At 38.9% G+C, this 12,713-nt stretch overlaps 1 protein-coding gene across 9 annotated transcripts in view; it reads left to right on the forward strand.

Moving 5' to 3' along the window:
• Positions 1-12,713, forward strand: part of LOC125465342 (ras-specific guanine nucleotide-releasing factor RalGPS1-like) — a 713,999-nt gene that overhangs the window by 210,785 nt on the left and 490,501 nt on the right. For all 9 annotated transcript variants that reach the window (XM_059638202.1, XM_048558694.2, XM_048558692.2 and 6 more), the window contains one exon: positions 1,418-1,468. In XM_059638202.1, coding sequence (XP_059494185.1) covers positions 1,418-1,468 — 51 coding nt within the window. The remainder of the gene's footprint in view (positions 1-1,417; positions 1,469-12,713) is intronic.

A 12,713-nucleotide genomic window follows, 5' to 3' on the forward strand; every position in this document is an offset into this window, starting at 1 on the left:
TCTGGCCAAATAGAAAATCAATCAGAAAACTGGAGTTCAAAATGTTCATTTAACAAAAAGAAATTCTTGAATTTTAATTGTACTTTATAATCATTCAAAAACGCTTCACAAGGTGAATTGATATTGGGCTGTAGTAACTGCTGTGAATGGCACAGACTTGAGACATCAGCCCTGGTCTCCAGTAGCTGCTGTTTAGAGGACAGATCCAGTGCTAGATTCATAAATTCGTCCCACATTTTCTACCATGACAACTATTACTCTTCACCCCCTTCTCACATCATTCCCAACCCCTCTGGCACTGCACACTCATGCCTTGTCCAGTATCTGATCCATGGCTGGCTGCCTTTTGGTTGTCCACTCTGGGCCCCCTTTGTAGATCAGCTACTGTCCTCTACTCCTCAATAGCTGACATTCTCATTTATTTTCTTACTGCCTGCCCCGTTCCTCTCTGTTTTCTCTTAATTCTTGTTTATATTTTTTTCTCTGAATCATGTTTCCAGCGATTTTAACAGCCCTTGTTGTGCTGGTATCACTACTTGAAGATCTGCTGAACTCTAACCTCTCCTGTTTTGCCCTTGAAGGTATTTGCCCACTAAATCCCCCTTATTTTCACAGCAAACTTCATTTGCAATCTTTCTTTCAAATGAGTTTATTTGTCTTTGTTCATCACTCTCTAACAGTGCAAAAGACTCCATCTTGTAGCATCATAAAAATCACCAGTTTTGCTGATTCGGTCCAAAAGTGATGCTGGCAAGAAAGACAATATATTATTTTAAATTGTTGGCATCCCATCTTTCGAATGGAGTTTCTAATTTTGTTGTGTGAGCACGGATGTGTTACAGGACATTCTTATAGCATAATATTTTAAAATTGTATACAGCAATGCTTTTGATAATCCTAAATGTGCAATCTGACAGAACTTGAAAGAGCTGCTTTTCTGGATATTCACTTCTCGAGCCGTACAGAGCAGCAATTTGCAGTTCCTATCCTACCACTTTTCCTCTTAGAAATTTGGGAACATGTTAGAAACATTTCAACTTGAATGTTTCATGGCACAGACTTGGTTCTATGAATTTGCCTATTCAGCAAGTTAATTTAAACCCTGAATTGTTCTATTGTAGCCATTCTGATAATGATACAATCATGCAACTGAATACAAAAAATGATATAATTAGATATAATCTAATACAAAGCAAATGCTTTTTAATATCTATAAAGAAAAGTAAATAAGGAGACCCACTTCTAAAATCATGAATTGTTTACAAATATTTTCCACAAATGAAGAGCTTTAAGTTGGTTTATACAGACGACAATGAAATTGTGTAAGTTTTGAAATTTCCACAAGATGTTGTGCACCTATGGCTAAAATAATGCCAGGATTAAAGAATAAATGACTGACTTACCTTGTGTATTACAGAGTCAAATCACTTTAATGGACATCCCAGTATTCAAAGCGATACAGCCAGAGGTAAGGCATGAGATTATCTATTGTACATTTCAGGGAAAAGCCAGAGCAGAGGGTTAAAGCATAATGGCAAGTACAGGGGTAATAGGACAGATCATGGTGTGAATCAAGTACAGGGGTAATAGGGGGACAGGTCGTGGTGTGAATCAACACGCCGCAGAATTTTGGGTGACCTCAAATTTGTGGAGGGTGGAATATGGGAAACTAACCAACTGTGCATTGGCAAGGTTAAGTTAACATGGGGAAAACAATAGCCTAATGTTATTATAGCTGCACCATTAATCCAGAAACTCCGCTAATGTTCTGGGGACCTGGATTCGTATCCCGTCACGGCAGATGGAAGAATTTGAATTCAATAAGGAATATGGAATTAACAGTCTAATGAGGACCATGAAACAATTGCCGATTGTCAGAAAAACTCATCTGGTTAAGAAAGGAATTCTGTTGTCCTTACCTGGCCTGATTTTCATGTAATGCCAGACCTACAGCAGTGTGAGTGACTGCCAACTGCCCTTTGGGAAATTAGATAGGCAATAAATGCTGGCCTGGCCAAAGATACCAACATTCCATGAATGAATTTTAAAAAAGCCTAGACCTAACAAAGGCACGACTGAGAGGCCTAAGGTTACTCCAGCCTTCCTGTGCTTTTTTGATTTTTTTTTTTAAGTATTCGGTTCACACACCATAGCACTAAGATAAATCCTAACACAGTCCTGCTCAAAGCCAAGAGTCGTTGTTTTGTTATTATAATCCTGAACAATTAAATAACAGCAAAAATCTGTCTTTGCTATTCTAGCCTTCCTTTTACCTCAATTTGTCCTCGCAACCGTCCCTTACTTTTTACAATTTTCTTCCAAACTGTTGCTAAATAACACACCGCATCCTTACAATTGTGCAAATGTTTGAATTTATGCATTGCCCATTATGGGGATGCTTCTGGAGACTAGAGACGTCCAAGGTGGTGAGCAGGTAATGGCCATGACACTTCAGTGAAACAATACACTTGGAAGTAAGAATATCGATTTGAGATACATCTTAAGTAGGAAATGAAGTGGAACAGCTATAGGCTGTTGTGGTACAAAGCACAGGTCATTAAAGGTGGTGAAGTAGATAAAGGTAAGAAAATTTTAAAAAAACTTTTTATTACAATAGGGCTTCTTATGGCCTTGAACCATCTAAAAACACTTAGGACATTAGATGTGCAGTTAGTGCTGGAATGTAGGAAGAGCTGTAAAAATAGGAATAGAACCTGATTTGTTTTTTTTTTAATTTAAATGTGCAGAATATAGAAGAGTAGGGAGAGAGTTGAACTTCAACAAAACCTTGACTTAGACCAGAGTCTGAATGTCCTGTGCAGCTTAGGGCTCCCCATCATGATAAGAATAGAGAAATGGAAACTATTCTCCAGCATGTTATTAGGATGAGGGTTACAGTTATGTAAAGGTATTGAAAAAATGCTTTTTATTAAAAGCTCGATTATCCAGCACAGTAACACAAACAAAGATGGTACACCCAGATGGAGAAAGAGTACCTGGCCACAAGTGTTTCCTTACTTCCTTGGAAAGTGATAGTCAAGTTATAGATAAAGTTATAGTCAAGTCTGACCACAAGTCACTTCAAAGTTCTTGGAGGATGTGACTAGAAAAGTTGATGAGGGTCAAGCTGTGGATGTGGTGTATATGGACTTCAGCAAGGCATTTGATAAGGTTCCCCATGGTAGGCTCATTCAGAAGGTCAGGAGGAATGAGATATAGGGGAACTTAGCTGTCTGGATACAAAATTGGCTGGCCAACAGAAGACAGCGAGTGGTAGTAGAAGGAAAATATTCTGCCTGGAAGCCAGTGGTGAGTGGTGTTCCACAGGGCTCTGTCCTTGGGCCTCTACTGTTTGTAATTTTTATTAATGACTTGGATGAGGGGATTGAAGGATGGGTCAGCAAGTCTGCAGACGACACAAAGGTCGGAGGTGTCGTTGACAGTATAGAGGGCTGTTGAAGGCTGCAGCGGGACATTGACACAATGCAGAGATGGGGTGAGAGGTGGCAGATGGAGTTCAACCTGGATAAATGCGAGGTGATGCATTTTGGAAGGTCAAATTTGAAAGCTGAGTACAGGATTAAGGATAGGATTCTTGGCAGTGTGGAGGAACAGAGGGATCTTGGTGTGCAGATACATAGATCCCTTAAAATGGCCACCCAAGTGGACAGGGTTGCTAAGAAAGCATATGGTGTTTTGGCTTTCATTAACAGGGGGATTGAGTTTAAGAGTAGTGAGATCTTGTTGCAGCTCTATAAAACTTTGGTTAGACCACACTTGGAATACTGCGTCCAGTTCTGGTCGCCCTATTATAGGAAAGATGTGGATGCTTTGGAGATGGTTCAGAGGAGGTTTACCAGGATGCTGCCTGGACTGGAGGGCCTATCTTATGAAGAGAGGTTGACTGAGCTCGGACTTTTTTCATTGGAGAAAAGGAGGAGGAGCGGGGACCTAATTGAGGTATACAAGATAATGAGAGGCATAGATAGAGTTGATAGCCAGAGACTATTTCCCAGGGCAGAAATGGCTAACATGAGGGGTCATAGTTTTAAGCTGGTTGGAGGAAAGTATAGAGGGGATGTCAGAGGCGGGTTCTTTACACAGAGTTGTGAGAGCATGGAATGCGTTGCCAGCAGCAGTTGTGGACGCAAGGTCATTGGGGACATTTAATGAGAATGCTGGACATGCATATGGTCACAGAAATTTGAGGGTGCATACATGAGGATCAATGGTCGGCACAACATCGTGGGCTGAAGGGCCTGTTCTGTGCTGTACTGTTCTATGTTCTATAAATGTTAGAGAAACAGTGACAAGATTAATAAAATGGTAACAAATAAATTTAAACAGAAGACATTAGAAAAACAGCTGTTCACACAAAAGATGCTTCAATTGAACATTTTCCTGCCACAAACTATTGAAAAGAAAAATGTATTAATTCTTTTAATATGTTGACAGGAAGTGATGGTTGCAGGTATAGTTACAGCAGACAATGGGATAAGTATATGAAGAGGAAAAGTTGGAGGGAAATGGACTAAACAAAGGAGGTGAGATCAGATTAATTTGGGAAGATGGTTGGAATAGACTGGTCTGACCGAAGGGTCTGTTTCTATGTTGTATGACTCTCTGTCCTAAGACGTAGTTAGCGACGGCAGTGATTATGGTCATGAAGGAGCCAGGTAACTGAGTTGTTGTTTTAAAGCAATGAAAGATCTTGTGGGTAACCACTGTGCATACTTTTGAGAAGTGTTTGTAATCTCACTGCACTGGTGATCCAGACTAATGCTGTGGAGACATGGGTTCGTTATCCTGCCGTGGTGACTGATAGAAATTTAAGTCAGTTAAAACTGAGAACTAACCATCAGTAATGGAACAATCATTGTTGTAAAAACCCACCTGGTTCCCAGAAGGCAGCAGTGCCCCCACCCTGCATCCCCTCATACCCTCCCTAATCCCTGGGTAGAGGCAATTAAGTTCTACCCAAGATGTGAGCGATAAGAAATTGTGCAAAGGCACTACATCTGTGACATCAGCGAATGTTTATTACCCTGAATATACTCTATTTTTTTTCCCCTTAAGGAAGAGGGGATTATCCTACTGTTGAGCAATGATTGCTATGGATCTAGTTCTGGCAAACAGAGCAGAACAACAGTTGTCAGAACGTGTGCTGTAAGTGCATAGCTCATACAGCCCGAAACGAAGTTGTGGTGTGCTACCTTCCAATTAATCCAAAACTTGAAAGCTAATTTATTTCAGCTGTGTATCAGTGGTTTTCCAGATTACTGTGGATCATTTAAACTGGTTGCAGTATTCCCATGGATCATGGCAAGAAAAGAAAATTTGTTGATTTTTTTTTTCCCTTCCACTACTTTGAAGGCAGCTGTTTTCCTACAGACAGATGATGGCAAATTTTCAAACCGTATATTTAGGTGGGGAGGGGATGCAAATTTGTTACTTTTTTTGATCTGTTCACAAATCTCCTTTTAATTTTGGTGTTTTAGTGTTCAGAGCTTGACGTGACTAAAAACAATTTTATGAAGTGCAGTTACAATAGGCTACTGAGCTAGTTGTCTTTACCTCCCAAGGAAGAGTTTGTGCTCCTAATTAAAGTTGAACCTTGATCTCCATCATTACTGTGGAACAACAATAATTATAGTAAAGATAGAATAATAACTTAACCAATAATTTTTAAAGTAAGTAAAATTGAAAGAACGTTGAAGAACAATCATGCTGACATTTAATTAGAAACCAGATAATTCCAAAATCTCAAAATATACATCAACATCAAAGGTAGCAAGACAACGACAGTACAACTTCAAATGGAGTTAATTGTTTGTCAAATACTTTGGGACATCATGGGGTCATGACAGACACCAATAGAAAAATAAGTCAGTTCCACCTTGTTCTATTTAGTTAGATAGCTGTCTAGAGGCAGACTGCCCAGCTGATTTAAAAACATTCCATTTTAACAATTAGAATTAGGCTGATGACAAATCTTAATGTTAGCAGCAGCATCTATCCCTAATTTCATAGGGTCGTAGAAGGATTGGGACAGGACATTCAGCCCTTCAGACCTGTTGTCGTATTCAGTTAAATCTTGACTGATCTATAATTCAAATCCATTCTCTACCTTTGCTCCAGATTCCCTATCCAATAAAAATCTCTTTATCACTGTCTTGGCAATTTTACTAAATCTAACATCCACTGTCATTTGGGGTTGAGTTCCAGATTTCTACCATCCTTTATTGGAAAAATTCTCATTGTTTGCAGTCCTAGATCATCAGCTTTGTTAAGAATTTGCCCCTTTGTTTGGGTCAGGCTGTTTCATGACAAGTAATGTTCATACAGTCAAATACCATCTCCAACAAGAGAGGATCGAACCATTGCCTCTTAAAATTCAATGGTATTACCATTACCGAAATCCCCAGTATTGTCCAGGGATTTACTCTTCACCAGAAATTCCACTGGACCAGTTGTATAAATAGTGTAGCTACAAGAGTAGGTCAGAGACTGGGAATCCTGTGCCGAGTGAAATACCTCCTTACTTCTCACAGCCTGTCCGTCATCCACAAGGCACAGTTTGGGAGTCTGATAGAATATTCCTTGCCTGGAATAGTCTGGCTCCAGCAACCGTCACGAAGCTGTACACCATCTAGAACCAGCTCTTTAGATTGGCGTCTGTCTAACACCCCTAACTCAGTAATGTGGACCACCTACAAAATGCATTGCAACAACTAATCAAAGCTCCTTAGCACTTCCAAAGCTCTGATTTCGACTGCCTGGAGGGGTAATGGCAGCAGATGCATGGTATCTCAACCAGTTGCAAGTTCCCTTCCAAGCCTCCTGACTTGGCATTATACCGCTGTTCCTTCACCGTTGCTGAGTCAAGATCTTTGAACTCTCTGAACTGCTATTGAAGCAGCACTTTGGGTGTACTTTACCCTATAAACTATAGCAATTTAAGATGGCACCTCACCCATTGGGAATGAGCAATAAAAGCTATTCTAGCCTGTGTCAATCCAATCCTGTGAATGAATGAAAAAAATACCTCCGGCAGAGGAAAGCAACTCTCAGTATTTACCCTTACAAATTTGTTCAATATATTAAACCTGGGATGAGAGAACTTCATAATTCGACTGTTCAGCTATGCACTGTATAACGATAAACCCTTGATGTTTAGAATCTGGAGTGAAACATAGTTTCCTCTATGGTTCCGATTTAAAGCATAATTTCCACAGACTGGTATTCCAATCCCCTTGAGATAAAATTTCAAGTTCCATTTGCCTTTCTGATTACTACTTTTCTCTGTACACTAGTTTTTACTTTTTGGCACATGGTGTACTGCCTTCCAGAAACTGTAGCAAGGGCCAGAAGATGCCCAAAAAGGTGTTTTTTTTTAAATAGGTGGTATCTTGCTGCCTCTTGAGCTCCAGGAAACATGAGGTCACCTTACTCCTGGGCTCCTCCACCCACACATTTCCCTGACTTGAATTGCAGTCATTCCTGAACTCCGAGATAGCAAGGTGTAGAGCTGGATGAACACAGCAGGCCAAGCAGCATCTTAGGAGCACAAAAGCTGATGTTTTGGGCCTAGACCCTTCCTCAGAAATGGGGGAGGGGAAGGGGGTTCTGAGATAAATAGGGAGAGAGAGGGATGCGGAACGAAGATGGATAGAGGAGAAGATAGGTGGAGAGGACACAGACAGGTAGTTGCAGTGGGAGAGACTTTTGTCCAGATGGAGGACGGTAACTTCTTCAGGGTAGGCGTCCTTAGAGGCTTCACAGTGGGATTACAAGTCATCTCTGATTCTCCAGCACCTGCAGTTCCTGTTATCTCTTATACAATATTAACCCCACTTTATTGGTTTAACATTAGTAGTGGGGAAAATTACTGAAATCTATCAGAGACATGAATCCCTTTTGCAGGTAAAATTGAGACTTGTCAGGGTGAGAGCAAGATTGCACTCGGAGGCCCAGAGAGATGTTAGCTACCTTTCTCAGTTTCATACGCACAACTGGATTTTTAAAATTTATTTGTTAATGGGATGAGGGTGTTGCTGGCTAGGCAACATTTATTGCCCATCTCTAATTGCCCAGAAGGTAGTGGGGAGTCAACCACATTGCTTTGGGTCTGGAGTCACGTGTAGGCTGGACCAGGTAAGGATGGCAGTTTCCTTCCCTAAAGGACATTAGCAAACCAGGTGGGTTTTCCCTGACAATCGACAATGGATTGACAGTCATCATTAGATTCTTAATTCCAGATATTTTATGGAATTCAAATTCCACTATCTGCTATGGTGGGATTTGAACCTATGTCCCTCAGAACATTATCTGGGTCTCTGGATTAACAGTCTAGTGATAATACCACTAGACCATCGCCTCCCCTGCTTGGATCTTAAATCTTAAATTCATTAAGATTCCCTCCTTAGATTGGTTTAGGTCTTCTTACTGCGCCACTAGCTTACTTCCTTTGTTCACTGTGAAATGGATACAGCATCGGCAATAGTCTTTGCCTGTTCAACTGATCTAATTTGTTGGAGAAATTCAACACTACAGATGATCCTATTGTTTCCCCCATGTTGCTTTGCTTCCCAGGCACTACTTATTGCTCATGTCACTCAGCAAATGGCACTAATTTCCAAAAGAGACTCCAAGTGACAAGGAGTTACAGAGCACCGTTACTAATTGTCCTCCCTAGAAATAGAGATGGGAGTAAGCCATTAAGCCTCCCTAGCCCCTGTTGTCATATACTGAAATCATTGCCAGATTTGTATCTAAATGCCTACACCCGTTTTGGCTCCATATCCCTAAATATATTTAGGTTGAAGCTATTGATCTCATTAGTTAAGCTGGTATCTACTGTTTTTATTGCGGAAGAGAATTCCACACTTTTACCATCCTTTATACAAAGAAATGTTTCCTAATTTCTTTCCTGTATGGTTTGGCTCTGGTCCTTATGGTATATCTGCAAATTAACTTTCAAAATTACAAGGATAATGACAAGATTTTCTAATTTTGTTATGTAAATTTGATTGGAAATGTCATTTTAGTTTTACAATGTAAGCAGACTCATTCAAACTCAATGAATAGCAGATGTTTAGGAAAGATGTAATTTTGCTTGCTTGCAGAGTAGTAGCTAGCCCAAGAGAGATCCAGAGAAAAAATGTTACACAAAAACTTCACTGTCTAAGTGAAAAATTACCTGTAAAATTGTTTTAAGTCGAACTTCCTTTGACTGTTTATGATTGAATGAATGGTTGTTTTTAGCCATATGCTTGCTGTTATTGGAAGATCAAACAGGCAGGCAAATTTAATTTAATGTAATTAGAATTTAAATTACATGGTATGGATCAGACTTTATCGATTTGTAATGATTTCTGACTCTTTCACTATAACCAAAGCAGCCAGATGCTGGAATAGGCAGCTAGCTTTTCCAATTCTCTGCGGATCAGAGGATTCGGGGCTCTGAGTTTATGAACATTCCAAAGTGCACACATCAATGTTGGATAATGTACAGATACGTTGGTTGACTTTTATGTCTGCATAAAATATCAGAAAAATCTGTTTTCAGTCTAAATGATGAGATGTTATACAACTTTTCCTTTCAGCATAAAGTATTTAGCCAATAATATTCTGGGTTTTATTCTGGCAATTTTGTTTCTTACTTTAAAATGTGTTGCTATTATGCAAATATCATCAATGAATCATTTCCCTACGCAGAAATAGGCCTTAAAATTAATTACATGCAGAATAATGAGTGTTATCAGACTATCACACTGCAACGACATGGCTGGCAGTCTTAGACAGCTTTATAAACTGCATGAACTACATCTGATAGGTTTCTGCAGTCACTTGAACTATCCAAAAGATTACACTGTCTCTCCAGAGACTGCAATCAATCTCCAAAGGAGAGTATAGATTATCTGCTTCAAGACATCTGCCAGTGGCACAAGAATGACATGGACATTTGCAAAACTGAGCTTGAGTCTTAACTAAATAATCATTAGTCCTATCTACTCACCTTTTGTTTATTAAAGGTAAATCCCCAGCTTAGTTGTAAACTTACTCATTTCATCATTGAGGCGTTCTTCTGTTTTGTAGTTTATCCAGAGTTTTTTCATTTGCCCATACAATTTAAGCTTTCACTGATTTTCAAAACAATTAATGATATTTGCAACATGCAAAGTACTCTACTCTCCTCTCACTTGTAGTCCAAGTCACAGATTACTCAGATACTGTTTATCATTTCTGAACAATTTACCAAGACTTTGTTTAAGCTTTGTACATTTAAACAATATGGCAAACATTTCACAGAAACCACGCAGTCATAAAGCAGAAAATTTTCCCTGTCTCTTTTTATCATCACCAGCACGTATCGCAATTGATAAGATTAAAATTTCATATTTCATGATTCTTTCTTCTCCCAGAATGAACTCTTTGCACATTTTGGCAATAGTGAAAGCACTTAGCTTCAAATTACCTGGTTTAAACTGTGCAATTAACTGCCAATTCATCATTCACAGAGGCTTGAATATTATAGTTTGAGCAAATGTGCATCTGTTTAAAATAGCAAGGGTTGGGGGCTCAACTGTGGTATTGGTTCTTTACAGAATGCCATGGTATTTTCTTAATCTAAATGTACAAAAGGAAAATATCTTATGGCAGTAATAATCTGCATTTTACCGATATTTAAAGTTAAATGTAACCTGTAGAATGGGAAATCCAATTAAATCCATTTCAATTCAATGGAAAAACAGTAACAGAATTTTAAACATTAATAAAATGGAGTCAATGAGTTATTAGATTAAGGCTAAATAAACTTAAGTAGCCCTAATTTCACTAAATGGTCAAATCTGGTTTGGGCAACCATGTTACTACTTGGAAACTAATGAAACAGATCATCAGGAGCAAATTTGAGTACCTAAATTGAAATAATCTAATCAATATTAGTGAACCCAGTTTAGAATAGGGAACTCCCACAGGTTGAAACTCTGACGTCTCTCAGGAAATAGCATGCCTAGAGGAAAGTCGTAATCCATATGTACTGTACCTAGGTTTAGACAAAGTATCTTTGACAGCGTTTCCTGTGAAAACTGCATTGAAGTTGAAAGTGGTGGGAGTTTGAACTAAATCTGGCTAGAAGGACCTTGTTAGGGGAATTAATTTAGGGTTCGGTTACTGACTGGAGTGTCACAGACCTGGATGATGGGATTCTCATGTTTGTATGTCGGTACGTCACATGTCTGGGCAACCACAAGAAGATATTTTATGCAGTCACGACAATGACCTACCTCACCTTTTCAACACTTACGTACTGATTGCTTTTAGTTCCTGATTTTTCAATGCGGAGAGCAAGGCAAAGTAAGCTGAGTCACCCAACTCTCCCTGTAGATCAAAGCTGGCTGATGTTTGCAAACGTGCCAAAGAAATTATAAATCAGTCTGGTCTAACTTCAAGCCATTTCTGATTTTGTGAATGGATAAAACGGAAGAACATGTATAGAAGAACATGTTGTGTATTGATTGTTTTGTGGGTGAATTGCTGCATTTTGAGGGAAAGTATGTTAATACATGGCTTGTTATGATTCTTGTTTTTTTTTGAGGTTTAATGGTTTTCAAATAATTTTCTCAGTGGTTTTCTCACCACTTTCCATAGCTTGTTTGAGAATCCATGAATGCATTATCATGGTTGCATAATGTTAATCAAAGCAGAAACTAATCATAGATCACCTGAAGATCGCAATTTTCTGACAAAAATTTACAATTTTTTTGGAATTGTTCAGGAGCTTAATTCTAAGTCTCAATGACCTTTTTTATTGTAATTGTAGACCAGTCTAAATACCTGATATAAAGTTGAATGATTCTTCTGGCTTGTTGGTGGTAAGCAACAGTGCAATTCAAAATAATCATTCTCGCCCCTCTCTGCCTTCTTTCTTCAACTTGGGATTTGCCATTGCTTTTTTTCTCCTCTGTTTTCCTTTGTCATCTGCCCCTGGGCCATTTGTAGCTCTTTCCTCAAATCATGGGCTCAGTGTCTGTACTGGAGGTATATTTTAGTTCCTTCGTAATATATAACTAAATAGTCAGAATATGACTGATCTTACTTTCAGGCAGCAATGACTATTTGATTGTTGCAATAAGTTTGAGTGTTGGCAATGCCTTTTCACAGATTACAATACAGTTTTACCACAGATGAATACCACTACTGAAATTAGATATCGGGAATCCATTCTACGTGGACAGATCCAGTTTATTTTAGCACCATTAGATTTCCTAACATTATGAAAAAAAGCCGATACACCATTACTGCCTGAAAGGAAGATCAGTCATATTCTGACTATTTAGTTATATATTACAAAGGAACTAAAATATACCTCCAGTACAGACACTGAGCCTGTTCTTGGACTAGGTTAATGATTACCATTGGACTGAAGGCAATAAATTTGTACTGCTTCTATCCTTTAAACACAATCCTCACAATTTCTGAGGTACGTGTTTTGGTGATCTGTTCCAAAGCATTGCAAGTGATTTTTCTGACATTACCATTAGCTCAACGTGCAAACTGAACCACTTCAGTTATTTTATTGCTGCAGCTCTCTGAACAGAAGCAAAAATGCCACAACTGCAATATTAGGTTGAAGATTATTTATATTTCCAGTGGCAGTGCCAGAGTTGCAGTTGCCATAAATATCTTGATGAAAGTGTTGCCATGGGAAT

The sequence above is a fragment of the Stegostoma tigrinum genome, chromosome 29 (genome assembly GCF_030684315.1).
Source record: "Stegostoma tigrinum isolate sSteTig4 chromosome 29, sSteTig4.hap1, whole genome shotgun sequence".
Taxonomy (NCBI): domain Eukaryota; kingdom Metazoa; phylum Chordata; class Chondrichthyes; order Orectolobiformes; family Stegostomatidae; genus Stegostoma; species Stegostoma tigrinum.